General features: G+C 44.7%; 1 protein-coding gene across 1 annotated transcript in view; it reads left to right on the top strand.

Moving 5' to 3' along the window:
• The first annotated feature begins 5,241 nt into the window (after positions 1-5,241).
• Positions 5,242-26,900, top strand: part of TMEM164 (transmembrane protein 164) — a 102,756-nt gene continuing 81,097 nt past the window's right edge. Inside the window, exons 1-2 of the mRNA XM_038415192.2 lie at positions 5,242-5,400; positions 5,535-6,078. Coding sequence (XP_038271120.1) covers positions 5,611-6,078 — 468 coding nt within the window. The 5' untranslated portion in view covers positions 5,242-5,400; positions 5,535-5,610. The remainder of the gene's footprint in view (positions 5,401-5,534; positions 6,079-26,900) is intronic.

Raw genomic sequence — 26,900 nt, 5'->3', positions numbered from 1 at the left:
TTATATTCTGTAAAAATCTTAATGGAACAGAAGTTCAAGTTTCTATAACTTTGTAACCCTCTGGATGACAAAGCATCTTGGTTTTGAAGAAGAACTCTCTATCTGAGGACAAGTACAACACTCTACCACAATTATTAAACTTGAAAAAGACAGATGGTTACTTGACATGTCCTTAAATACTTGCATTTAAACTAATTTTGCTTTTAGAATGATTGTTTTACAAAAAGAAAAGGAGTACTTGTGGCATCTTAGAGACTAACAAATTTATTTGAGCATAAGCTTTCGTGAGCTACAGCTCACTTCATCGGATCCGATGCTCAAATAAATTTGTTAGTCTAAGGTGCCACAAGTACTCCTTTTCTTTTTGCAAATACAGACTAACACAGCTGCTACTCTGAAACCAGTTTTACAAAAGTCACTCTTTGAAATACCAGATTTTTATAAACAGCTAGTAACTGTACGTACATATTTTTCTAAATGCTAGATATGCCAAGTTTCTAGATGAGTGGTGGGAACGGTGAACTGTGGGCACCGGGAGCTGCAGGCAGCAGTGCAGTTGTAAACCAATGGTCTGGCAGCCTGCCAGTGGATTACCCTGACAGGCCACTTGTGGTCTGCCTGTTGCCCACCACTGCTCTACATCTTAACACAATTTTCCTGTTCTATAACACAAGTTAAAAATATTAAAGACCAGATACTAAGGGGATATACAGAAAACACCCACATCATTAATAAACTTTGCTCTTCCTCCCACGGCTTCCTTATGTAGAAGTCTGTCAATTACTAGATGCAAAATATCACCTAAAGTCATCCTCCTTTTTTGACCTTGCCTCAGCTCAAATCCATATTCATGCCTCAGTGCTCAATAATATTCACCTTATAAGTTCAGGCTCTCTGGTATTGCCCTCTTTTATGGATTTACTTAAGTCCCATGTTAGCCAGACTACTCCCTATAATTATAGGATGCAGGCTTTTTCTGCCCGCCTGACTTCTTATCCACCTCAAAATTCAATTCAAAATCCCCCCTGGTTTTCTAATTTACAGATTTACACATTTCTGTCTATATAATAATTCAGCATTTCTATACCACTTAACCAATTCATCACCCACACCCCCATAGAGATAGCATCTTTATTTACTGATGGGAAAGTTCAGATAGAGATGGCTGGGACAGGAGTTTCTGCGTTCCAGTCTCATGCTGAGATCACTGGACAAGACTGATCCAGTAATGTTAATATCCACCTATTTCCCCAGCTTCTCATTCCACAACTCCAACCCTAAGAGAGAGGTTTTTGGGAAATCTTGGTGGGAGGGAGAGGGCAAGGAAGGGAAAAAAGTATGTTCCATTCACTACTGTTACCTCATCCTGTCTAGAGCTCTAGATCCTACAGCCATACATTGTACTGGTGGCTTCCTGGCTCCATGTGTCCTTCCCACCACTACATCTACAACATGTATTCAAGAAGGTGTGAGTGACAAAGGAAAACCAGTCTGGTGCTGCTATTTCACATGATATGCGGTTTTATTTATAGAGCAGCAGGAAAAAGTGAGTTAATAAACAAAAAAAAAACTACATACCTTATTTTGTTTTTTAGGTCTGATGTGGTATCCATATCTTTAAATTCTCTTGCAATTTGCACTGTTCCATAACCCCCACCTGCAAAGGAAGGCCAACTGTATTTGAGGAATGATTTCTGACAAATAGAAATACAATACACATAAGAGAAGCCTTGTACAAAATTCTCATATTTGTTCTTATTTTTTGTTCAAAGTTGACTTAACCAATAAGCTTTTATAGTGGATTTTTCAAGCAATAGTTGCCAAGTGGTTTAGGCAAATAACTTCCTCCCTATTTTAATGTGGGGGAGACTGAGGGTAAATAACTTGTCCAGGGTAGCTCTGAAGTCTATGGCAGAGCTGACTGGAGGTCCTAGATTAACTACAATGAAAGTGGTCTTATTTACGAGTCCTTATCTATACTAGTTTGCCTTTGTAGTTTATTTTGAAAATTGAATGTACCTCATGCTGACCATTAAGAAGATGGAGGGCCTTAACTGTTATATTGGAATACAGAACTGGCACACACATGCTATAATAAGACAGACCAAGTTTTTTCACAGCACAATATGCCTTTAGTGACATTATTATCTTTAAGTTGAGGTTGACAGCAAGAATTGGTTCAGATCACCATATGCAGTGGGTGGAATCTCTGAGAAAAGCTCTATCACATGAGATAGTTGTCTAGATATGTTCACTTAAAGTCCTACCAAATTTGACAGCATCCCCTTAATCCCACAATTCTACTTTAGTACTAATCTTTCCTATGGCAGCAAAATTATACAAACACATTTTATAAGTACACTACACAGCTACAGGCCAGATAGAGTTAGCTCTTGCCAGTTCTTAAGATCAAATTTGCAAAACAAGGGTTCTATTTGTGTGCATATAACTTTGCATCCACAATGATTTGCAGTGCCAATGCACACACAAAATTCAGCATGTGTATACTGAGTATAAGTGGAGACAGAGTCAATTCTGTTTGAAAACACAGTGATAGTACAGAAAAGTTTCCCTTCATGGTTGTGAACACTTTAAATATATGCAAATGGAGGGGGGGGGGTTGAAGCCCCTTTTGAAAATTTGGCCTTTAATGGTGCAGCAGGTGAAGTAGTGGGCTGCTACATCTACTAGGGCCCTTTGCTTTGGAGGCACTTGCACTAGGAGCTGGTCCTTTTCATGGTAGTTATGCTGCTTTTGTTGAACTGATTCAACAAGAACTACAATTATGAGCATGATTAAAATAACCCCATCCACGCCAGCATTTAATACAGGAAACAGCTCTAGTAACCCCATTGCAGAAGTGCTGTATGGTGTTGTTTTTTTTGGGGGGGAGGGGTTGTTTGAAAACAGCACGAGGGAATCCGTCCATCTACCTTTTTTCACTCTCTTCCCTGCTCCAGTGTCTGGGATTAAAACAAAACCCATGGGCATTTTAAAGATGTCTGAATTGGGGCATAAAGAAGGTAGTAGCAGAAGCAAGAGGGAGCAGGTTGGGCCAGTGGCATTGGAACAATTTTTATAGTGGGGGTGCTGAAGACCATTGAACCAAATGGTTAATCCTGTATATGAGGAAATCACTTTAAGCTACTTTAAGTTCCATCACCCATGGGTTGTGGTGAGTGAACAGGAGGCAAGAAGTGGGAAGCAGAAGGAGGAGACTGAGGGCACAAGGAGGTGAGTGGAGGAGGGCTGAAGGAGGGTGCAGCGGTGGGTGAGGGGAGGATGAAAAGGGATGAGGGCAAAGGAGGGCGCAGGGGGTGAGTGAAGGAAGGTGCAGAGGGTGATAGGGGGAGGAATACGAAGAGATGAAGGAGGGCACACAGGGTGAGTGGAAGGATGGCGCAAGGAGGAGGCAGTAGGTGAGGAGAAAAGGGTGGAGGAGGGCACATGGGTGAAGGAAGGTGCAGAAGGTGAAAGGGAGAGGAGGAAGCAGAGGTGTAGGCAGCACCCCGGGGGGGGGGAAGGGGAGAAGGCAGCAGGGATGAAGGAGGTTGCAGGGGGTGAGTGGACAAGGAAGGAGGGCGCAGGTGAGAAGGGGGTGAGGGGAGGAGGAAGGGGCAGAGGGTGAAAGGGGGAGGTGAAGGCGGGCGCAGGGCGGTGAGTGGACGAGGAAGGAGGGTGCAGGGGTGGGTGGAGAAGGGGGAAGAGGAGGCGGGGGTGAACGAGGGCACATGGGGTGAGGGGAGGAGGCAGCAGGGCTGAGGGGACGAGGAAGGAGGGCACAGGGGAGAAGGAAGGGGCAGAGGGTGAAAGGGGGAGGCGAAGGGGGGTGAGTGGACGAGGAAGGAGGGCGCAGGGGAGAAGGAAGGGGCAGAGGGTGAAAGGGGGAGGCGAAGGGGGGTGAGTGGACGAGGAAGGAGGGCGCAGGGGAGGAGGAAGGGGCAGAGGGTGAAGGGGGAGGCGAAGGGGCGGGAGTGGACGAGGAAGGAGGGCGCAGGGGGGAGGGAAGGGGCAGAGGGTGAAGGGGGAGGCGAAGGGGGGTGAGTGGACGAGGAAGGAGGGCGGCAGGGGCGGGTGGAGAAGGGGGAGGAGGCGGCGGGGGTGAACGAGGGCACATGGGGTGAGGGGAGGAGGAAGGAGGGCGCAGGGGAGAAGGAAGGGGCAGAGGGTGAAAGGGGGAGGCGAAGGGGGTGAGTGGAGAGGAGGAGGCGCAGGGAGGAGGAAGGGCGCGGGTTGAAGGGGAGGCGAAGCGGGCGGGGAGTACGAGGAAGGGAGGGGCTGGAGCGGAGGGCAGGGTTGAAAGGGGGAGGAGGTGGCAGAGGGTGAAGGGGAGGCGAGGCGGGCGGGGAGTGGAGGAGGAGGGGCGCAGGGGAAGGAAGGGGCAGAGGGTGAAAGGGGGAGGCGAAGGGGGGTGAGTGGACGAGGAAGGAGGGCGCAGGGGAGGAGGAAGGGGCAGAGGGTGAAGGGGGAGGCGAAGGGGGGTGAGTGGACGAGGAAGGAGGGCGCAGGGGAGGAGGAAGGGGCAGAGGGTGAAGGGGGAGGCGAAGGGGGGTGAGTGGACGAGGAAGGAGGGCGCAGGGGAGGAGGAAGGGGCAGAGGGTGAAGGGGGAGGCGAAGGGGGGTGAGTGGACGAGGGAGGAGGGCGCAGGGGAGGAGGAAGGGGCAGAGGGTGAAGGGGGAGGCGAAGGGGGGTGAGTGGACGAGGAAGGAGGGCGCAGGGGAGGAGGAAGGGGCAGAGGGTGAAGGGGGAGGCGAAGGCGGGCGGGGAGTGGACGAGGAAGGAGGGCGGCAGGGGCGGGTGGAGAAGGGGGAGGAGGCGGCAGGGGTGAAGGGGGGCTGAGGGGAGGAGGAAGGAGGGCGCAGGGGAGAAGGAAGGGGCAGAGGGTGAAGGGGGAGGCGAAGGCGGGCGGGGAGTGGACGAGGAAGGAGGGCGCAGGGGAGGAGGAAGGGGCAGAGGGTGAAGGGGGAGGCGAAGGGGGGTGAGTGGACGAGGAAGGAGGGCGGCAGGGGCGGGTGGAGAAGGGGGAGGAGGCGGCGGGGGTGAACGAGGGCGCAGGGGGCGAGGGGAGGAGGCAGCAGGGCTGAGCGGACGAGGAAGGAGGGCGGCAGGGGCGGGTGGAGAAGGCCACAGCAAGAGGGCGGAGGAAGCGGGGAGCAGGCGGAGCAGGCGGCCCGGCGCAGCCAATCGGGGCCGCTTCATCCCTGTCTCGGTGTGAGTCAGGCCCGGCGGCGGGGTGATGTTGCTGCGCCGGGCAGGGACCGGGAGAGCCGCCCGCCTCACAAGCGGGACGCGGCAGGGGCGGGCGCCCCCTGCTGCCTGGGCAGCTGCTGCTGCCGCCTGCACCCGCCGCTGGCCTCGTAGCCAGGGGCGCTGGGCCTGCCCGCTCCCGGCGCGCTGAGGTAACGGACCGCGCGGGGCCCGGGGCGGCGGCAGGGGGCGCGCGGGGCGGACGGCGAGGCGGACACCAACGGGAGGAAGGGGGCGGGGCCGCGCCGGTTCCCCGCCCGCGCTGAGTGGTTCCCTCTCTCCGCAGACGCGCCGCCGGCGGAGCAGGGCTCGGGGCTGCCTGGCTGGGTGCGGCGAGCTCCTGCCGGGGGTCCCCGCTTTTCATGCTCCGCCAGCCAGCCCGCATCCTGGCTGGGGTCCCGCCCTGGTCCGACTTGCTCCGGCACAGCGAGGGCGAGCAGGAGGGGCAGCACCGCGGCATGGCCCGCTACAGCCTCAGCAACCTCCTGGACTGGCTCTACGGCGGGGTGGACCCCAGCTTCGCGGGCAACGGGGGGCCCGAGTGCGCCGCCTTCCTCACCCCGCAGCAGCGTCTGCTGGAGAGCCTGGTCTTCCTCACCGTGGGCGTCCTGGAGATCCTGGTGTCCCTGCGGAAGATCAGGCGGCAGCTGCGCTCCAGGGAGGAGGGAAACCATCCGGCCCAGCAACCCCAGGCCAAGCAGGAGAGCTTGGGCAAGAACCTGCTGCTGGTGGCCCTCTGTCTCACCTTTGGCCTGGAGGTGGGGTTCAAGTTTGCCACCAGGACGGTCATCTATCTGCTGAACCCCTGCCACGTGGTCACTCTGTTGCAGGTAAGAGTTATGGGTCACCTCTGTCTAGGCTGGGAAGTTGGAATCGGCCCCCTTCTCTGGGCTCCCTCACTTCATGCTTGGAGAGAAGCTAGCAAGAGGTGCCTGGCCAAAAGCCACCTGTTAGGATGTGAATGGGGTGTCATGTGGCTGCTGCAGCCAAATCACATGGTTAAAAATCTCTCACTATGTCATTAGAAACATCTTGAATATATTCCGCGTTAATTGAAAGTTTTTTTTTTTTTTTTTGAAATAATCTGATCAACTTTTTGCCCTTGTATTGTATTGTCTTTGGCCCTGATGGAACAAAGATTTAACCTGCCTGCTTAACTGTATACGCTCTGGACAGTTGTGTTGACTTCAGTGGGGTTCTTTATTTCCATACTTAACTTTACATATTGCAAGTTATTGTAGAAGCAGAGCCCTTGTTTGCATCTTGTATTTGTTCATGCTGTGAAAATGAAAAGAAAGTAGTCAATTTCATTTCCTGGCTCTGATCCACCCGTCCAGGGCTGTAGTGTTAGGGTTGCAACCACAACAGGGGAGTGTGGGTGTGTACAATTTTAACTGGATTTTTTTCAGTATTATGCAAATATTTCCCTTGGTTTTAGGCTTTATATATGTATGTTCATTAATTTTTTTCACCACCCCCCAATACAAGATAAAATGATACAAATATCAGGAATTCAAGATCTCTAATGTTTAATAAGCTGTTATATCCGGGGAGGGCAAACTACAGCCCACAGGCTGGATCTGGCCTGTCGGGGATTTCAGTCTGGCCTGCAGGATTGCCAGCCCTGCGGTGCAGCGGGGCTTAGGCAGACTCCCTGCCTGACCCGGCCCCGCGCCGTTCCCAGAAGTGGTCATCATCATATCCCTGCGTCCTGGGGGGGGTGGGGATGTGGGGGTGCAGAGGGCTCTGTGCACTGCCCTCACCTGCAGACAACCGCCCCCTGCAGCTCCCATTGGCCAGGAACGGCAAACTGCAGCCAATGGGAGCTTTGGGGGTGTACTCGCAAGTGAGGGCAGCATGTGGCAGAGCCACCTGCCCTGCCGCACCCTACCCCTAGGAGCCACTGCCAGACGTGCTGGCCACTTCTGAGAGTGGCGCGGGGCCAGGGCAGACAGGGACCCTGCCTTAGGCCCGCTGCGTGTTGCTGTCATCCTGGAGCTACTCGAGGTAAGCGGCGTTGGGATGGAGCCCGCTCCCCGAATCCTTCCTGTACCCTACACCTCTGCCTTGAGCCCCCTCCTGCACCCCAACCCTTTGCCCTGAGCCCCTTCCTGCACACCGCACCCCCTCCTGCACACCAACCCCCAGCCCTACATTCATGGCCCTGTGTACAATTGCCCTCCCAGATGTGCAAGTTAACAAATCCAGGCTCTGACAGATTGAGCAAATTCCAGACAACACCAAGCATCTGTTCTTATTACAGTAAGTGCTAGGGCAGAGAGTCAGTCTTTTAAGGAGTGGGACTGAACTGTTTCCAGCATTGTCGACTAATAGCAATACTTTGAACTGCACCCGAAAACTAATTGACAGCCAGTGAAGATCCCATAACACTGATATAGCATGTGAGCTGTGTGTCACATCATTTAATAACTTTTGCACTAACTTCCCATAAAATGGTAATGATTCTTGGTGGAAGAATGCAACATAGTGGCATAATCCATCAGTCAACAGTGTTAATGTAATGAAAAGTGGAAATTCTGCAAGGGCTTCATAAATATTTAAGCAGTGAAATAATATTGCCATACTCCTCTGTGCATTGAGTATGTTGCAAAGTAAAATCTTTTACTGGAGGAAAGCTTTCTCCTAGAAGCTGTGGAGAGACTATCTAACATCATTATGTCTTGAAGTATCTGATGAAGTGAGATGGAGCTCACGAAAGCTTATATTCAAATAAATTTGTTAGTCTCTAAGGTGCCACAAGTATTCTTTTTCTTTATGCCCTTGGAGGGAATTGCATTTTGCAATAATACGGTATTTCTATATGTATTTAGAAAAGCTTGGCACCTAACAGCTCCTTAATTTATGTGTAACGTTTAGCCAATGCCTTTTTTATTAATGGTCTTTTTTTTTCCATAATGAAAACAAAACATCCAACAGCTTTTTTACTCAGTCAGATGCAAGTTCTTTTTAAAGCAATTTTTTCCAAACCTTGGTTTCTGACCAATTATCAGGCCTTTTGTAAGTGATGAATAAGATTATGCTGGGTCACCCACAGTTGTAGTTTAAATGGGACTCCTGTAATTTCAGCCTTTCACATTTGAAGGGCACAGGATTCCCATCTCAATATATGAAAACTCACAAAAGGAAAAAATCAGGTATAATTAATATTTATATGGTGCCCAAAGTGCTTGAGGCACTTCACAGAATGTAGGAATGATTCAGGTCTCTGCCCTTTAATTTGTAAAAAGAAAAGGAGTACTTGTGGCACCTTAGAGACTAACAAATTTATTTGAGCATAAGCTTTCATGAGCTACAGCTCACTTCATCAGATGCATTCAGTGGAAAATACAGTGGGGAGATTTATATACGCAGAGAACATGAAACAATGGGTCTTATCATACACACTGTAAGGAGAGTGATCGCTTAAGATGAGCTATTACCAGCAGGAGGGGGGGAAGGGAGGAAGAAAACCTTTTGTAGTGATAATCAAGGTGGGCCATTTCCAGCAGTTGACAAGAACGTCTGAGGAACAGTGTGTATGTGGGGGGGGGGGATAACATGGGGAAATGGTTTTACTTTGTGTAATGACACATCCACTCTGAGTCTCTATTCAAGCCTAAGTTAATTGTATCCAGTTTGCAAATTAATTCCAATTCAGCAGTCTCTCGTTGGAGTCTGGTTTTGAAGTTTTTTTGTTGAAGAATAGCCACTCTCAGGTCTGTAATCGAGTGACCAGAGAGACTGAAGAAGTATTCTCCGACTGGTTTTTGAATGTTATAATTCTTGACGTCTGATTTTTGTCCGTTTATTCTTTTATGTAGAGACTGTCCAGTTTGACCAATGTACATGGCAGAGGGGCATTGCTGGCACATATCACACAGAGAACGAGCCTCTGATAGTGTGGCTGATGTGATTAGGCCCATGATGGTGTCCCCTGAATAGATATGTGGACAGAGTTGGCAACGGGCTTTGTTGCAAGGATAGGTTCCTGGGTTAGTGGTTCTGTTGTGTGGTGTGTGGTTGCTGGTGAGTATTTGCTTCAGGTTGGGGGGCTGTCTGTAAGCAAGGACTGGTCTGTCTCCCAAGATTTGTGAGAGTGATGGGTCGTCCTTCAGGATAGGTTGTAGATCCTTGATGATGTGTTGGAAAGGTTTTAGTTGGGGGCTGAAAGTGATGGCTAGTGGCGTTCTGTTATTTTCTTTGTTGGTCCTGTCCTGTAGCAGGTGACTTACAAACACCTACAAGATCTCTATCAAGCATTCTTAGAACTACAATACCTTCCTGCTGAAGTGAAGAAACAGATTGATAGAGCCAGAAGAGTGTGTATGATAACACCCATTGTTATAAATGGGTATATAAATCTCCCCACTGTATTTTCCACTGAATGCATCTGATGAAGTGAGCTGTAGCTCACGAAAGCTTATGCTCAAATAAATTTGTTAGTGTCTAAGGTGCCACAAGTACTCCTTTTCTTTTTGCGAATACAGACTAACACGGCTGCTACTCTAAAACCTTTAATTTGTGTGTGCTTTTGAAGTAGACAGTATTTAGAGGGTGCCTTTATTAAGATCAAAGCATTTCTTGGTCCATGTTTTTGTAATAATCTTTTATGCTCTTAGAGAGAGATCTAATAGACCTTATAGAGAACAGTAAGTATTAATGCATCCCTGAGATATTTTTAGCCGAGATCTTCCAGATGGCTGACAGAATGAAAACAATGAGTTCGGAACAAAAATTGGCTGGTGTATTTTATTTTCAACTGGTCATTTTCCTCTTTGTTTCCCAGCTTGCTTAACCTTTCTTTCCCATATATTCCTTTCTAGTCTCTCTTGGTCTCTTCTTTCTTGTTCTTGTTCCCAAGTTTCTTGCTCTGTAATTGGTACGATCACTTTTCCAGGTGATGATCAGGAAATGAAGATTTTTCTATGGTCTAATTCTACAGTGAAAGTAAAAGGAAGTCTTCCTGGTTCCTCATAATTTCCGTTTACTGGAGTCTTCTCCTCACTTGCTAGTTCAAGTCTTTTGGGGGTTACCTCGACCACAGCTTTAACCCCTCCAAGATGGCTGTCTTGCACTACAACAGATCTTGCATTATATCCACTGCTAATGAACTGGTTAATGCAGAGATTATTTCTACATAATCTCAATTGGTTCTCATTACCGTCCCTAAAAAGAACAGAAGTACTTGTGGCACCTTAGAGACTAACAGATTTATTTGAGCATATGAAGTGAGCTGTAGTTCACGAAAGTTTATGCTCAAAAAAATTTGTTAGTCTCTAAGGTGCCACAAGTACTCCTGTTCTTTTTGCGAATACAGACTAACACGGCTGCTACTCTGAGTACCTTCCCTGCTATTTGCCCCCGCACCCTGACTCCACCCTGGGTTTAAGAAGGAACTCTCTTTTGTTGCCCTCATACAGGGAAACCAGACTGCTTTTTTATGAGTTCCAGTTACCTGAAACTCTAGGCTAGCCAAGAGGTTATTATGTTCTTGGGGGGCTACAGTAGCTGAAGTCCTATAAGAGTTTACCTTCAACTTCAGTCCTGTTGATCTCTTGACTGTCACAGTGCTGAAGCTGAGCCGCAGAACTCCTCTGCAGACATCCATCTTTGAGATTGACACTCTATGGAGTACTAACCTGATCTTGATTTTTTTCTAAGGTTTCTGATGATCTTCTGCAGAGCTTCATAAAACTAGAGTTAAATTAATCTTGTTAGCAATCATGGGCAAGAGGTCAATATTTTTTGGATGATTAGAGGATTACATACTTTCAAAAGTCACTGAGGATCTGAGAGAAACAAGGTGGGTGTGGTAATGTCTTTTAGCTTCTGTTGGTGAGAGAGAGAGACTAACAGAGGTTGGTCCAATAAAAAATATTACCTCACCCACTTTGTGTCTCTAATATCCTGGACTGACATGGCTATAATAACATTGCATACAACAACTGAATGACCCGGGCCTTTCTGTTGTAACAACTCTGGATTCATTCTCTTGCCTTCTCCGTTCCAAACCTCGTTAACTGTCTCTTATGTGATGATGATTTGGAGGGGGTAATGAATACTTATTCTGAAATTATATTTAAATAGTCCGGTCTCTGCCGTTCAGAGCTCTGGATTAGTGCTGTAGTATTCTTACCGCCAGTACTCTCTTTCCACCTGCTTCTGACAAAGGCTACTTCAGTTGGCTTTACTTCCACATTTTCCCCATTAAAATCATTGCTTCATATTCTTGACTCATAGACTAGGTGATAGTTAGTGCATCTTAAGCAGCAAGCTCTCTGTTGTTATCTAAACACCTTAAGGGTGCAGGTTCAGCTTTTAAGAAGTATGTGATCTGTTTTAAAATGCCCTGAAATGTTTTCACGAAGAACGAAACATTTCATAATGAGAGGTTTCAGAGTAGCAGCCATGTTAGTCTGTATCTGCAAAAAGAAAAGGAGTACTTGTGGCACCTTAGAGACTAACAAATTTATTTGAGCGTAAGCTTTCGTGAGCTACAGCTCACTTCACCGGAGGCATGCACTAGAAAATACAATGGGGAGATTTTATATACACAGGGAACATGAAACAATGGGTGTTACCATATCTGATCACTCATTATAATGTGTAAGGTGAGCTATTACCAGCAGGAGAGAAAAAAACCCTTTTGTAGTGATAATCAAGGTCGGTCACTTCCAGCAGTTGATAAGAACATGTGAGGAACAGTAGGATGGTGGGGAAATAAACATGGGGAAATAGTTTTACTTTGTGTAATGACGCTGGGAGTGGATTATCACTACAAAAGGTTTTTTTCTCTCCTGCTGGTAATAGCTCACCTTACCTGATCACTCTCGTTACAGTGTGTATGGTAACACCCATTGTTTCATGTTCTCTGTGTATATAAAATCTCCCCCCTGTATTTTCTACTGCATGCATCCGATGAAGTGAGCTGTAGCTCACGAAAGCTTACGCTCAAATAAATTTGTTAGTCGCTAAGGTGCCACAAGTACTCCTTTTCTTTTCATAATGAGAGATTATTTCAGGAGCTCTCAGTGAGGCTCATTTCATTTCTCTGATTGTTGCCTTTTTTTGTGAGGATGGTTTTCTTTTAAAGCTATGCCAGTCATGTTTCAGCTTCTATTCCAGCGTTGCTGTTTCGCCTTTTAAAATGGTTAGGGGAGAGAGCTTTTTTTTCCATTTCCATCACAAAGAGACAGTTATTAGAACTGTGATAGAATTTATGCCCAGGGTAACCACTAACTTTCCATATCAATCAGGAAATTATACTGCTGGATTTGAGTCCTGCTTCTTCCTCAAGAAAGTGAGAGAGAAACTGGTGTTATCTAGATTTCAGAAGATTACTTCCATTTAAATACTGGATGTTGAGACTAGCATCAGACTACATAGCCTTTCATTGCCTGTCAGATGAGGGCATGCTGGATGCATCTGAGCTGTGGCACAAGCCGGTGTTGCTCCCTGTTGTATGGTTAGCCATAGGATGTCAGGATGTCCCTGCCCACCACAGGCAGAGTGGGATAAAGGACACAGAGAGAGGCTTTTCTGACACCCAGATCAATTCCCCAATTAATGTAAATCCCAGGGTCAAATCCTGACTCCAATGAAGTCACGAGGAATTTTGCCATTCACTTCAATGGGCCAGAATTTTACCTCAGGAATTTATTTAGTATGAGTAGTTAACATCTAAAGGTATCCAAGCGGGTGGATCCCTTCCCTATCTGTATTCCCCACAGGTTTTACGTCCCAGGCTCATTTTCAGTTCAGTAGAGACCATTTTCCCCCTCTTGAGGGAGAAAAGCCAAACTGCTTCCCTTTATGATATGCTTTGCCAAATTAAGAGAGACAGCCAAAGCTTCCCTTTCCCACTGTGTTAGCCAAATGGCTTAGTCAGGCTTGCATAGCTTGCTTCTGTCAGTGTACTGTTGCCAGAGACTGTATTGTATCATGCATGAAGTTCATCCTTCAAGTAAGAGGAGAAAACTTTCCAGAGCCTGCTTTCTTGCCTTTTTTTCTCTCCCTGGAGCCTACTCACACCGCTCATCTGTCAGAACTCCTGTGTTGCAGACCTAACAAAACCAAAATGGGGAGGACAAGTTTAGCTTAAGCATTGACTTGATTTCCCACTCTCACGATGCTTCCTTAATCCCCAGGTGTAGCTTGCCATGTTCCACTCCCATTGCTGATAATGGGCATTTGTCCTGTGTGGAGCAAAACTGAACTTGGTCTAGTGTGTCTCACTTGCTTGTTGCTACGTAGATTAGGTCATGTTTGTCTGGAGATCTCCCACTTCCCTTTCTTTTAGATTGAGGGTAAAATTTTCAAAATGTAGGCTCCTAAGTCATCTAGGTGCTATTTTCAAAAGTTACTTAGGTTCCTATACCCCATGACTTTCAGTAGACAAAAGTCAGATGGATTTAAGTGCTTTTGAAATTTTGCCCCTAGCTATTAAACTAGGGTTGCTGATTCAATCTCTGATCTGGTTACTGTATAACAATAAACCCATATCAGTCTTCCTGGGAGCTTCTCTGTGCCTATTACATTCTTACTCGCTTCTTACTCCCTCACCAAAGGTTTCAGAGTAGCAGCCGTGTTAGTCTGTATTTGCAAAAAGAAAAGGAGTACTTGTGGCACCTTAGAGACTAACACATTTATTAGAGCATAAGCTTTCGTGAGCTACAGCTCACTTCATCGGATGCATTTGGTGGTCCACCAAATGCATCCGATGAAGTGAGCTGTAGCTCACAAAAGCTTATGCTCTAATAAATGTGTTAGTCTCTAAGGTGCCACAAGTACTCCTTTTCCCTCACCAAAGGCTCTTAAACAAAGTAAGCTGTCATGGGATAAGAGGGAAGGTCCTCTCATTGTTTCCTATCTTTCAACCAGTTACCAATCAAAGGATAGGAATAAACGGTCAGTTTTAGAATGGAGAGAGGTAAATAGTGATGTCCCCCAGGAAACTGCACTGGGACCAATCCTATTCAACATACTCATAAATGCTCTGGAAAAAGGGGTAAACAGTGAGGTGGCAAAATTTGCAGATGATACTAAATTACTCAAGATAGTTAAGTCCCAGGCAGACTGCAAAGAGCTATGAAAGGATCTCACAAAATTGGGTGACTGGGTATCAAAATGGGAAATGAAATTCAATGTTGATACATGCAAAGTAATGCACATTGGAAAACCTAATCCCAACTATACATAAATAATTTAGACCCCATCATTTTTTGTTAACACTCAAGAATGAGATCTTGGCGTCTGTGTGGATAGTTCTCTGAAAACGTCCACTTAATGTGCAGTGGCAGTCAAAAAAGCAAACAGAATGTTGGGAATCATTAAGAAAGGGATAGAAAATAAGACCGAAAATATCATATTGCCTCTATATAAATCCATGGTACGCCCACATCTTGAATACTGTGTGCAAATATGGTCTCCCCATCTCAAAAAAGATATATTGGAATTGGGATAAGGTTCAGAAAAGGGCAACAAAAATTTAGGGGTATGGAATGGCTTCTGAAAGAGGAGAGATGAATAATTAATGGGGTGTGGGAGGGGGTTCAGGGTGCAGGCTCCAGGAGGAAGTTAGGGTGAGGGAGGGGACTCTGGGTTTGGGCAGGGGTTTGGGGCATGGGAGGGGGTGAGGGATCCAGCTGGGGATGAGGGCTCTGGGGTGGACCCAGAAATGAGGGGTTCAGGATGCGGGAGGGAACACTGGGCTGGGTCAGGGGGTTGGGGCACGAAAGAGAGGAGAGGTAGATATGCTGGAGGGTAGGGATAGGATAAAGAGGGCCCTAGACAAATTAGAGGATTGGGCCAAAAGAAATCTGATGAGGTTCAACAGGGACAAGTGCAGAGTCCTGCACTTAGGACAGAAGAATCCCATGCACCGCTACAGACTAGGGACTGAATGGCTAGGCAGCAGTTCTGCAGAAAAGGACCTGGGGTTACAGTGGATGAGAAGCTGGATATGAGTCAACAGTGTGCCGTTGTTGCCAAGAAGGCTAATGGCATTTTGGGATGTATAAGTAGGGCATTGCCAGCAAATTGAGGGAGGTGATCGTTCCCCTCTATTCAACATTGGTGAGGCCTCATCTGGAGTACTGTGTCCAGTTTTGAGCCCCACACTACAAGAAGGATGTGGAAAAATTGGAAAACGTCCAGCGGAGGGCAACAAAAATGATTAGGGGACTGGAACACATGACTTATGAGGAGAGGCTGAGGGAACTGGGATTGTTTAGTCTGCGGAAGAGAAGAATGAGGGGGGATTTGATAGCTGCTTTCAACTACCTGAAAGGGCGTTCCAATGAGGATGGATCTAGACTGTTCTCAGTGGTAGCAGATGACAGAACAAGGAGTAATGGTCTCAAGTTGCAGTGGGGGAGGTTTACGTTGGATATTAGGAAAAACTTTTTCACTAGGAGGGTGGTGAAATACTGGAATGCGTTACCTAGGGAGGTGGTGGAATCTTCTTCCTTAGAAGTTTTTAAGGTCAGGCTTGACAAAGCCCTGGCTGGGATGATTTAGTTGGGGATTGGCCCTGCTTTGAGCAGGGGGTTGGACTAGATAACCTCCTGAGGTCCCTTCCAACCCTGATATTCTATGATTCTAAGACTGGGACTTTTCAGCTTGCAAAAGAGACCATTATGGGGGATATGATAGAGGTCTATAAAATCATGACTGGTGTGGAGAAAGTAAATAAGGAACTGTTCTTTACCCCTTCTCATAACACAAGAACTAGGGGTCACCAAATGAAATTAATAGGCAGCGGGTTTAAAACCAGCAAAAGGAAGTATTTTTTTCACACAATGCACAGTCAACCTGTGGAACTCCTTGCCAGAGGATGTTGTGAAGGCCAAGACTATAACAGGGTTCAAAAAAACAAAACAAAAAACCAACCTAGATAAGTTCATGGAGGATAGGTCCATCAATGGCTGTTAGGGTGGGGGTGAGGATAGGTGGGAATGGTGTCCATAGCCTTTGTTTGCCAGAAGGTGGGAAAGGGCAACGGGGGATGAATCACTTGATGATTACTTGTTATGTTCATTCCCTCTGGGGCATTTGGCATTGGCTGCTGTCAGAAGAGAGGATACTGGGCTAGATGAACCTTTGCTCTGACCCATTATGGCCATTCTTATGTTCTAATGACTGTTTTGTCACTAGGTTCCCTTTGGCTTTTCCACATAGAAAATTCAACTGGCAGTGTTTGGTCTTTGGGAATGATCTGGGTTGTGTTGGCAGGGAGTGGTAACAGAGGAACAGATTTATATTGCTCACAAAGTAGGAAGCACCCTATTTCACTTATGGCTGCCCAAAGGAACTGCCAAAAGGAAGTTGCCCATTGGAATGATTCCTGCTTTCTTTTAGGAAACAGCAAGTGGGAGAGACCTTGTTAGAGTCTGTGACTTCATTAAAGAAACTGGTGTGTATCTTGACAGGTTTCAGAGTAGCAGCCATGTTAGTCTGTGTTCGCAAAAAGAAAGAGTACTTGTGGCATATCTGAGGAACAGTGGGGGGTGGGCTGGATCAAGGATCTACAACCTATCCTGAAGGACGACCCATCACTCTCACAGATCTTGGGAGACAGGCCAGTCCTTGCTTACAGACAGCCCCCCAATCTGAAGCAAATACTCACCAGCAACCACACACCACACAACAGAACCACTAACCCAGGAACCTATCCTTGCAACAAAGCCCTTTGCCAACTCTGTCCACATATCTATTCAGGGGATAGCATCATAGGGCCTAATCACATCAGCCACACTATCAGAGGCTCGTTCACCTGCGCATCTACCAATGTGATATATGCCATCATGTGCCAGCAATGCCCCTCTGCTATGTACATTGGTCAAACTGGACAGTTTCTACGTAAAAGAATAAATGGACACACATCAGACATCAAGAATTATAACATTCAAAAACCAGTTGGAGAACACTTCAATCTCTCCGGTCACTCGATTACAGACCTGAGAGTGGCTATTCTTCAACAAAAAAACTTCAAAACCAGACTCCAACGAGAGACTGCTGAATTGGAATTAATTTGCAAACTGGATACAATTAACTTAGGCTTGAATAGAGACTGGGAATGGATGAGTCATTACACAAAGTAAAACTATTTCCCCATGTTATTTCTCCCCCCCCACCCAACCCCCCACTGTTGCTCAGATATTCTTGTTAACTGCTGGAAATAGCCTACCTTGCTTGTCACCATGAAAGGTTTTCCTCCTTCTCCCCCCCCCCCCCCCCCCCCCCCCCCCCCCCCGCTGCTGGTGATGGCTTATCTTAAGTGATCACTCTCCTTTCAGTGTGTATGATAAACCCATAGTTTCATGTTCTCTGTGTGTGTATATCAATCTCCCCTCTGTATTTTCCACCAAATGCATCCGATGAAGTGAGCTGTAGCTCACAAAAGCTTATGCTCAAATAAATTTGTTAGTCTCTAAGGTGCCACAAGTACTCCTTTTCATTTTGGTGTGTATCTGTGACTATGAAATCACTTAGCCCAGGGGTTGGCAACCTTTCAAAGAAGAAAAGCCATTTTTTTGTTTTTGTCGTTGACCAAAATATTTGAGAGCCACATCACACTCAAAGCTACTTGTAAAGTTAGAATTTATCAACTAATAATAATTGAACATATTAAAGTTATTACTACTCACCAATACTTTTAATGCGACTAGAATCTAGGTGCTTCAGCGAGAACTGTACTAGACCACCCACAGCATGGGTATGTAGCCACAGTGTTAAACCTTTTGGGTCCATACCACTGCATCTTCGCTGATGTCTTTAGCCAGGGTAGCTAGATCAAAGCTATCAGAGCTGCAGTCATGCTTCTTATTGCAATAAGAAAAGGAGTACTGGTGGCACCTTAAAGACTAACAAATTTATTTAAGCATAAGCTTTCGTGGACTACAGCTCACTTCATCGGATGCATGGTTCCTAGTGTGCTTTAATTAAGTTTCAAACAGCACTATGTTAAAGTGAAATAGGGAACCTTTAGTGTGCACCAGCAGTGTCTACATGGATCAATTAATGCACAACACAGTAATGCAATTCAGACCTGCATAGTCCTCATTACTCCTCCATATAGACAAGCCCTTAGATACAAGTAACCATTTTTGGTGTTTTTCCAGTGTCTAATGGATAAATACAGATTCCATTTTTTAAATGTGAGGATGTTTTATTGGCGTTTCAAGTAAAACTGAGAATCAGAAGCCCTGCATATGTTCCACACAGCTCAAAAGGGTCTGATGCTCCTGTGATCATGCTCAACAAGCACCCTCGCAATATACAGAAGTCATGGCTATTCATCTTCAACCAGCCAGAGATAGGAACTGGAAAGGGGACGTGCCTTGTGTAGTAGGCAGAAATGGCTAGAAAATGACAGCCATCGAGACAAACAGTGGTTTGAGCATTGGCCTGCGAAACCCAGGGTTGTGAGTTCAATCCTTGAGGGGGCCATTTAGGGATCTGGGGCAAAAATTGGGGATTGTGCCTGCTTTGAGCAGGGGGTTGGACTAGATCTCCTGAGGTCCCTTCCAACCCTGATATTCTATGATTCTATGATTTCATGGTTTAACTGCATTTCCCCTAACAGATTAAACACAATTAACAGATTAAACAGGTGGAATCCCAATACTGCCAGTGTCCTTCCGTGGCAGAAAAATAACATTCAGTAGTTTTGAAATCTCGTGTGCTAGCTCTCTCTTCCTGTGCTGAGGGCAACAGGTGTGTTGGCAAGATGTATGTAAATGTTACTTTAGCCCTTTTCTCTGTTCTTATAATAGATTGCAGATAATCCTACTGCTGGGCCTAAATATTAGGAGACAAGATAAAAGAAAAAAGAATTAAATCTGCTGCAACAGTTTAGCTCGCTCCAAGGGGAAATCAACAGTAGCTGTTTATAAAGGTCTCTTCCTCATGCAAATATTTTCTGTTTTCATTTTTTTCCGATGAGAGTATTTCACTTCAGAACAGCAAAGGCCTTGGGCTGTGAGCCAAAAATACTTTCTGGAGGTGAAGTTTCTCTTCAGATTGTCTCTACATAAGAACACAGATATTGTGTTTTGAAAAGACAGTGAAACACCTTAATCATAATTGTAATGGTGCAGTCTGATAATGAAGTCACATACCTTACTGGATGCTGAGTGCTGCAAATTAAAGTTTCTTTTGATCAGAAGTGCTAATGTCTGCATCTGTTTAAGCTAAGTTGTGTTCAGGTCAAACCCATATTGGCTTTTCCTATTCATGTGTTTCACAGAAAGGGCAAGGTGGTGTTGAAGTTGCAGGGTGTTAAGCTTCCATTGACCTGATAGCTCCCATGATTCATATTTGCTTTTATCAGAGATTCAGAGAAATTAGTCATCTTGGATAGCTGGGTGACCTAGCAGTGGAGTCTTGGATGCCAGATCTGTGCTTAGGTCCTGGTCGCTTGTTTTCTAGCCTGGCAGCCTGATTAGTTCTTGGAAGAGGAAGGGGGAGCCTCACATTACTCAACTGTGACTCCTCCGACAAAGTGGCAACAGTGTTTGTACCAGTAGTCCAATTCATTCTTTCCGTAGCCAGAATGGCAACTGTTGTGTGGGCTTTCCAGTCTTAGCCACCTATCACCATAGTGTGAAGTGCTGAGACAAGGAGTCTGTCTGTGCAGCTGAGGAATTAATTGGGAGTGGGGTGGAGGCAGAGGAAGGCCATTTCTGTGGAAAGGGAGGAGGATGTCCATAGTTGAATCTGATTACCTGATTTTTGAATTTTTCCTTTACATTAAAAAAATGGGTTTACCCCAGCTGTTTTAAAGCCCTCCTAGGACTGTACTTCTCAAAAAGAAGACAGCATTCTCCTGGTGACCAAAAAAACCCCAACATATAACTGCCTATATGCTGTAAAACATGGAATGAACCAGGTCGCTATGGAGGAACCATTGTAATGTCTCTACAGCTAGTAGTGTGTTGAATTCTTTTTACCCTTGCCTGGTTGGAAAGGGCTATTTTTAGCCTTGGCATGTTTAGGAGAACACATGCTATATTTTTAAACATTTATCAATATGTTAACACCTACAAATATGACGAAAAGATGTGAAGAAAAGCAGCTGACAAAAGCAGATTCCTCTGAGCAGGACACAGATGGAGGGGGATGTCAACAAACGTGGACACGGGTGATCCAGTGGATATCATGCATTTAGACTTTCAGAAAACCTTTGAAAACGTCCCTTAGCAAAGGCTCTTAAGCTGTAGCTTACGAAAGCTTATGCTAAAATAAATTTTAGTCTCTAAGGTGCCACAAGTACGCCTTTTTTCTTTTTGCAAATGCAGACTAACACGGCTGCTACTCTGAAAGCTCTTAAGCAAAATAAGCAACCATAGGTTAAGAGGGAAAGTTATCTTGTGGATCAGTAACTGGTTAAAAGACATGAAACAAAGAGTCTGACTAAATGGTCAGTTTTCAGAATGGAGAGAGGTAAATAGCAGGGTCCCCCATGGATCTGAGTTTGGACGAGGGTTGTTCAACATATTCTTAAATGATCTGGGGAAAAAGAGGGTGAACAGTGAGGTGTCAAAGTTTGCAGATGATACGAAATCACTCAAGATCGTTAAGTCCAAAGTATACTGCAAAGAGTTACAAAGGGATATCACGAAACTGGGTGACGGGTCAACAAAATTTTGGATGAAATTCAGTATTGATAAATGCAAATCAATGCACATTGGAAAACATAATCCCAGCTATACGTACAAAATGATGGGGTCTAAATTAGCTGTTTCCACTTAAGAAAGAAATTGTGGATAATTCTCTGAAAACATCGGATAAATGTGCAGCAGCAGTCAAAAAAGTGGAGGATGTTAGGAACCTTTAGGAAATGGATAGAAAATAAGACGGTAAATAGCATAACACCACTATATAAATCCCCAGTACACGCACACCTTCAATACTGCATGCAGTTCTGGTTGCTCCATCTCAAAAAAAGATATTAGAATTGGAAAAGGTACTGAGAAGGTCAATAGAAATGATTAGGGGTATTGAACATCTTCCATATGAGGAGAGAGTAAAAAACTGGGACGCTTCAGCATGGAGAAAAGATGACTAAAGGGGGATATGATAGAGGTCGAAAAATCATGAATGGTGTGGAGAAGGTGAATAAGGAAGTGTTCTTTATCCCTTCATGTAACACAAGAACTTGGGGTCTGTCATGGGTTCCCCCTAGGGTGCCATCTGTAACTGGGGTACAGCTAAGCCCTCTGTTTTACCAAGCTGGGTTTCCTCTTGCATTATGATGTTGTAACAAGCTGCAAAGCCCTCCAAGCTTGTACTCACAACAACATCCACAGGCAGGGACCACATCCAGCTGTGTTCATGAATGCTCTGATCAGCTACTCATGAACTAACAATAGAGAGACTACAGCCAAAATACCCCCAAACTCCCCAGCCTAGGACCCTGGAGCTGTACCGTCCTGCCCTAGTCAAAAGCCTGGCCAGAAAACATTATAACAATTGCCCAATCCGCCCTCCCCAACCCAGCCGATGCAGAGAGGAATATGCACAAAACCTTTAACTGAGCTGAGATTATTCCCCAAACAATTCACTCAAACCGCACTGTTTTTAGGTAAAAATAAAAATATAAAACAGATTTACTAACTACAGAAAGATTTTAAGGATAAGTGATAGCAAACAGATCAAAGAAGGTTTCAGAGTAGCAGCCGTGTTAGTCTGTGTCCGTAAAAAGAAAAGGAGTACTTGTGGCACCTTAGAGACTAACAAATTAATTAGAGCATAAGCTTTCGTGAGCTACAGCTCACTTCATCGTATGCATACAGTGGAAAATATAGTGGGGAGATTTTATATACACAGAGAACATGAAACAATGGGTATTACCATACAGACTGTAACAAGAGTGATCCGGAAAGGTGAGCTATTACCAGCAGGAGAGCGGGGGGGGGAGGGGCTTTTGTAGTGATGATCAAGGTGGGCCATTTCCAGCAGTTTACAAGAACAGTAGGAGGGGAAATAAACAAGGGGAAATTAGTTTTACTTTGTGTAATGACACATCCACTCCCAGTCTTTATTTAAACCTAAGTTAATTGTATCCAGTTTGCAAATTAATTCCAATTCAGCAGTCTCTCGTTGGAGTCTGGTTTTGAAGTTTTTTTGTTGAAGAATAGCCACTCTTAGGTCTGTAATCGAGTGACCAGAGAGATTGAAGTGTTCTCCGACTGGTTTTTGAATGTTATAATTCTTGACGTCTGATTTGTGTCCATTTATTCTTTTACATAGAGACCGTCCAGTTTGGCCAATTTACATGGCAGAGGAGCATTGCTGGCACATGATGGCATATATCACATTGGTAGATGCGCAGGTGAACGAGCCTCTGATAGTGTGGCTGATGTGATTAGGCCCTATGATGGTGTCCCCTGAATAGATATGTGGACAGAGTTGGCAATGGGCTTTGTTGCAAGGATAGGTTCCTGGGTTATTGGTTCTGTTGTGTGGTGTGCGGTTGCTGGTGAATATTTGCTTCAGGTTGGGGGGCTGTCTGTAAGCAAGGACTGGTCTGTCTCCCAAGATCTGTGAGGGTGATAGGTCATCCTTCAGGATAGGTTGTAGATCCTTGATGATGCATTGGAGAGGTTTTAGTTGCGGGCTGAAGGTGATGGCTAGTGGCGTTCTGTTATTTTCTTTGTTGTGCTTGTCCTGTAGTAGGTGACTTCTGGGTACTCTTCTGGCTCTGTCAATCTGTTTCTTCACTTCAGCAGGTGGGTATTGCAAATACTCACCAGCAACCAAAAACCACTAACCCAGGAACCTATCCTTGCAACGAAGCTCGTTGCCAACTGTGTCCACATATCTATTCAGGGGACACCGTCATAGGACCTAATCACATCACTTCCCCCACCCCTCAGCTCTCCTGCTTGTAATAGCTCACCTTTCCTGATCACTCTTGTTACAGTCTGTATGGTAACAACCATTGTTTCATGTTCTCTGTGTATATAAAATCTCCCCACTATATTTTCCACTATATGCATGCGATGAAGTGAGCTGTAGTTCACGAAAGCTTGTGCTCTAATAAATTTGTTAGTCTCTAAGGTGCCACAAGTACTCCTTTTCTTTTTATAGATCAAAGAAGATTACTTAAGAAATAAACAAAAAATGCAATCTGTCTTATACACTACACAGGATTTGCATCAAACAGTGTCTCACCCTGTTAAATCATCTAAAAACTGCTTGTACAATCTATACACAGGCAGGAATCCTCTATTTCAGTCTGGGACCAGCACTTCCCCAGTTTAAAATCTTTGTTTTTCCAGAGCTATTTCCATGTGTTGAGTTGTGGGGAAAGTGAGGTCTCTTGGTGATATCACTTCCCCCTTTTATAGCTTATCCTATATGGTGGGAACCTGTTTGTTCCAAGACAAGTTCCCAGCCCAGTTAGTAGAAAAATACGGGTACCAAAATGGAGTTCAGTATCATGTGATTTAGTCTCAAGACCTTGCATGCTCCGATGAGTCATGGAAGCCATTATCCATAGGTTGACTGAAGCGTCCACAGCTGAGGATAAGCTCTTTCATGGCCCATTGTCTTTGTTGATAGGCCATTCAACTTGGATAGGCCATTAATAATGTGCTATTTAGACTATATGTAAAGCTTTGTGGGTGTTACCCAAAGCAAGCACATTTTGAAATATAGTTGCATAGTCAATATTCGTAACTCCAGGTACAAAAATGATGCATGTCCTATTCTGCAAATCATAACTTTTCCATTGACACCTTACATGACACATTTTGTACAAGGTGTATCATAATTGTCATAATCATTCCACTATAGTGAATATGGGGTGCAGAGTATCACAGGGTCATCTAATGAAATTAATAGGTAGCAGGTTTAAAACAAACAAAGGGAAGTACTACTTCACACAGCATACAACATCTGGAACTTGTTGCAACGGGATGTTGTGAGGGCCAAAACTATATCTCGGTTAAAAATAACTAGATAAATTCATGGGGGATAGTTTCATCACTGGCTATTAGCCAGAAGGGTTGGGATGCAACCCTTTGTTCTGGGTGTCCTTAAGTCTCTGACTGTCAGATGCTGGGACTGGACAAAAGGGAATGGATCACTCGGTAAATGCCCTGTTTTGTTCATTCCCTCTGAAGCATCTGGCATTTGCCACTGTTGGAAGAGAAGATCCTGAGGTCTCTTCCAACCCTAATATTCTATGATTCTATATTCTACTGGGCAAGATGGACCATTGGTCTGACTCAATATGGCCATTCTTATGTTCTTAGATGCTGCTTCACCCAGTAACTAATACTTCAGAAATGAGCTCTGAATGTTTCTTAAGTTCAGGGTATGAGATGTGGAGCAGCACTCTTAGTGGTTCATAGAGAATGCAGCACATACCAAGAAGGTCTGACCAATATTGTCTCATTGTTTCCTTGTGTTCCTCCATTGGTCTGTCAGTATCCATCTTGTCTTAGAAAGTGAGCTCCTTGGGGTCTGGGACTGTCTTTTTGTTTTGTGTTTGTACAACACCAAGAACAATGGCGTTCTGGTCCATCACTGGGACTTTGAGCGATGATGATACAAATAATAAATCCTAAGAAAATTAGATTTGGGGTAGACAAATGCAACAGTATGCAGGAGGAAACATAATCGAAAGCAGATATTGGGAAGGAGAAATTGGAAAGAAGGAATATAAGAGAGACCATGGGGTAATAGTGGAAAGTAAATTGGATGAGAGTTTGCAGAGAAAGATGAAGGAATGAAGTGAGGGGAGACAGCAGGGAGCTAGTGTAAACTTTGGGCTGAATGCACAGAAGATTCATCACTTGGATCCTGGAGCTGACTGTCCCTTTCAGTTTGGCTTTGTGAGTTAGGCAAAGATTTAGGAAAGGGACCACTTGGAGTTCCTGTTTCCCCAAAATATCCCCCCAAGCCCCTTTACCCCCTTTCCTGGAGAGGCTTGAGAGTAACCAAGGTGAGCACAGACCAGAACCTTGAGTTTTTAGTTTAGTTTTTAGTTTTAAAAACCCAATCAGATTCTTAAAAACAGAACTTTATTTTTAAGAAAAAAGTAAAAGAAGCACCTCTGTAAAATCAGGATGGAAGGTAATTTTACAGGGTAATAAGATTTAAAATGCACAGGATTCTCCTCTAGGCAAAACTTTAAAGTTACAAAAAACAGGAATAAACTTCCCTCTTAGCATAGGGAAAATTCAGAAGCTAAAACAAAAGATAACCTAACACATTTCCTTGCTATTACTTACAATTTATAATCTTAAAGCTATATCTGAAATAAGCATCTAGGAGATGTATTTTTCCTCTCTGTCCTGGAGAGAACACAAAGCGAGCACAAACAAAAACCTTCCCCCACAGATTTGAAAGTATCTTCTTCCCTTATTGGTCCTTTTGGTCAGGTGCCAACCAGGTTATTTGACTTTCTTAACTCTTTACAGGTAAAGGAGGGATTTTATGCTACCCTTAGTTGTATGTTTATGACAACATGAGTGTTTCTTACATGATACTTGCCTAGGGTCAGCAGATACAAATGGTCAGAGTTCTTTGATGGATCTGCCTGTAGAAAGTATCCCATAGGAAACATTCATGCATGGGCAAATGATTCCACTTCTAACTTCTAAAATTCTAAATTCTAAAAGTAGAGAACTACAGGAGAGGGCTTTGCCCGAGTCCTTCATTTAAAAAAAACCAAACAGTCCAGTGATTTGGGAAAATCTGTCTCTTCCTATAGTTTAGTATTAGAGTTCATCTCTGAGATGAGTGATTTGATTGCATATCTAGATTGATGCTAACTGCAACTGATATGCCTTAGTTTTGTTGGTCACTGTAGAATATTCTGATCTAACTAAGAATCTTGATGAGACCGTGGAGTCCCTAGAAATGTCTCTGGGGGTTAATTGAAATCCTGATTGTCTTGTGAAGTTTTCCTCTGAGGCTTTTAACATTGTAGAGTCATTTTCTGCAAGTCATTTTGTTCTTCCTAGTTATTCCTGATCACAACAGTTTATTTTTGAATAATGGGACTTTGATATTGAGTTTAAAGGGACATCCTCAACTCGATCACTTTTCTGTCTGAAAATTTTTACCTCTTATAGGTTTCAGAGTAGTAGCTGTGTTAGTCTGTATTCGCAAAAAGAAAAGGAGTACTTGTGGCACCTTAGAGACTAACACATTTATTTGAGCATATGCTTTCGTGAGCTACAGCTCACTTCATCGGATGCTGTATCCGATGAAGTGAGCTGTAGCTCACGAAAGCGTATGCTCAAATAAATGTGTTAGTCTCTAAGATGCCACAAGTACTCCTTTTCTTTTAACCTCTTATAATTTTGAGTAAAACAGTTACTGAGTGGAAAGAAATTTGCTTTCTTGGTACATTTACATATAAAATTTTGCTAGTTAGTGTCACTGTTTTGCTTAGTTTGTCAGAGTCTCCTCTGCTGAAAAAAACCAATAAACAGAAGCAGGAGAGTGGAGAAATGCTTAGTTTATTTTTAATTTCAGGATTACTGTTTCAACAGTGTTCTAGTAGAAATCAAATTTAAAAACAAAAAGTTGAGTGTCCCTTTAAAGCTGTGAATTGTAGACTGAATGTAGTTTTTCTGTCTTCTGAGAGACTTCAGCTCAAACCATATTAACTTCAAAGACTTGTCTCAGCAGA

The sequence above is a fragment of the Dermochelys coriacea genome, chromosome 9 (assembly GCF_009764565.3).
Source record: "Dermochelys coriacea isolate rDerCor1 chromosome 9, rDerCor1.pri.v4, whole genome shotgun sequence".
Taxonomy (NCBI): Eukaryota; Metazoa; Chordata; order Testudines; family Dermochelyidae; genus Dermochelys; species Dermochelys coriacea.
This window is presented reverse-complemented; position numbering and strand designations above follow the sequence as displayed.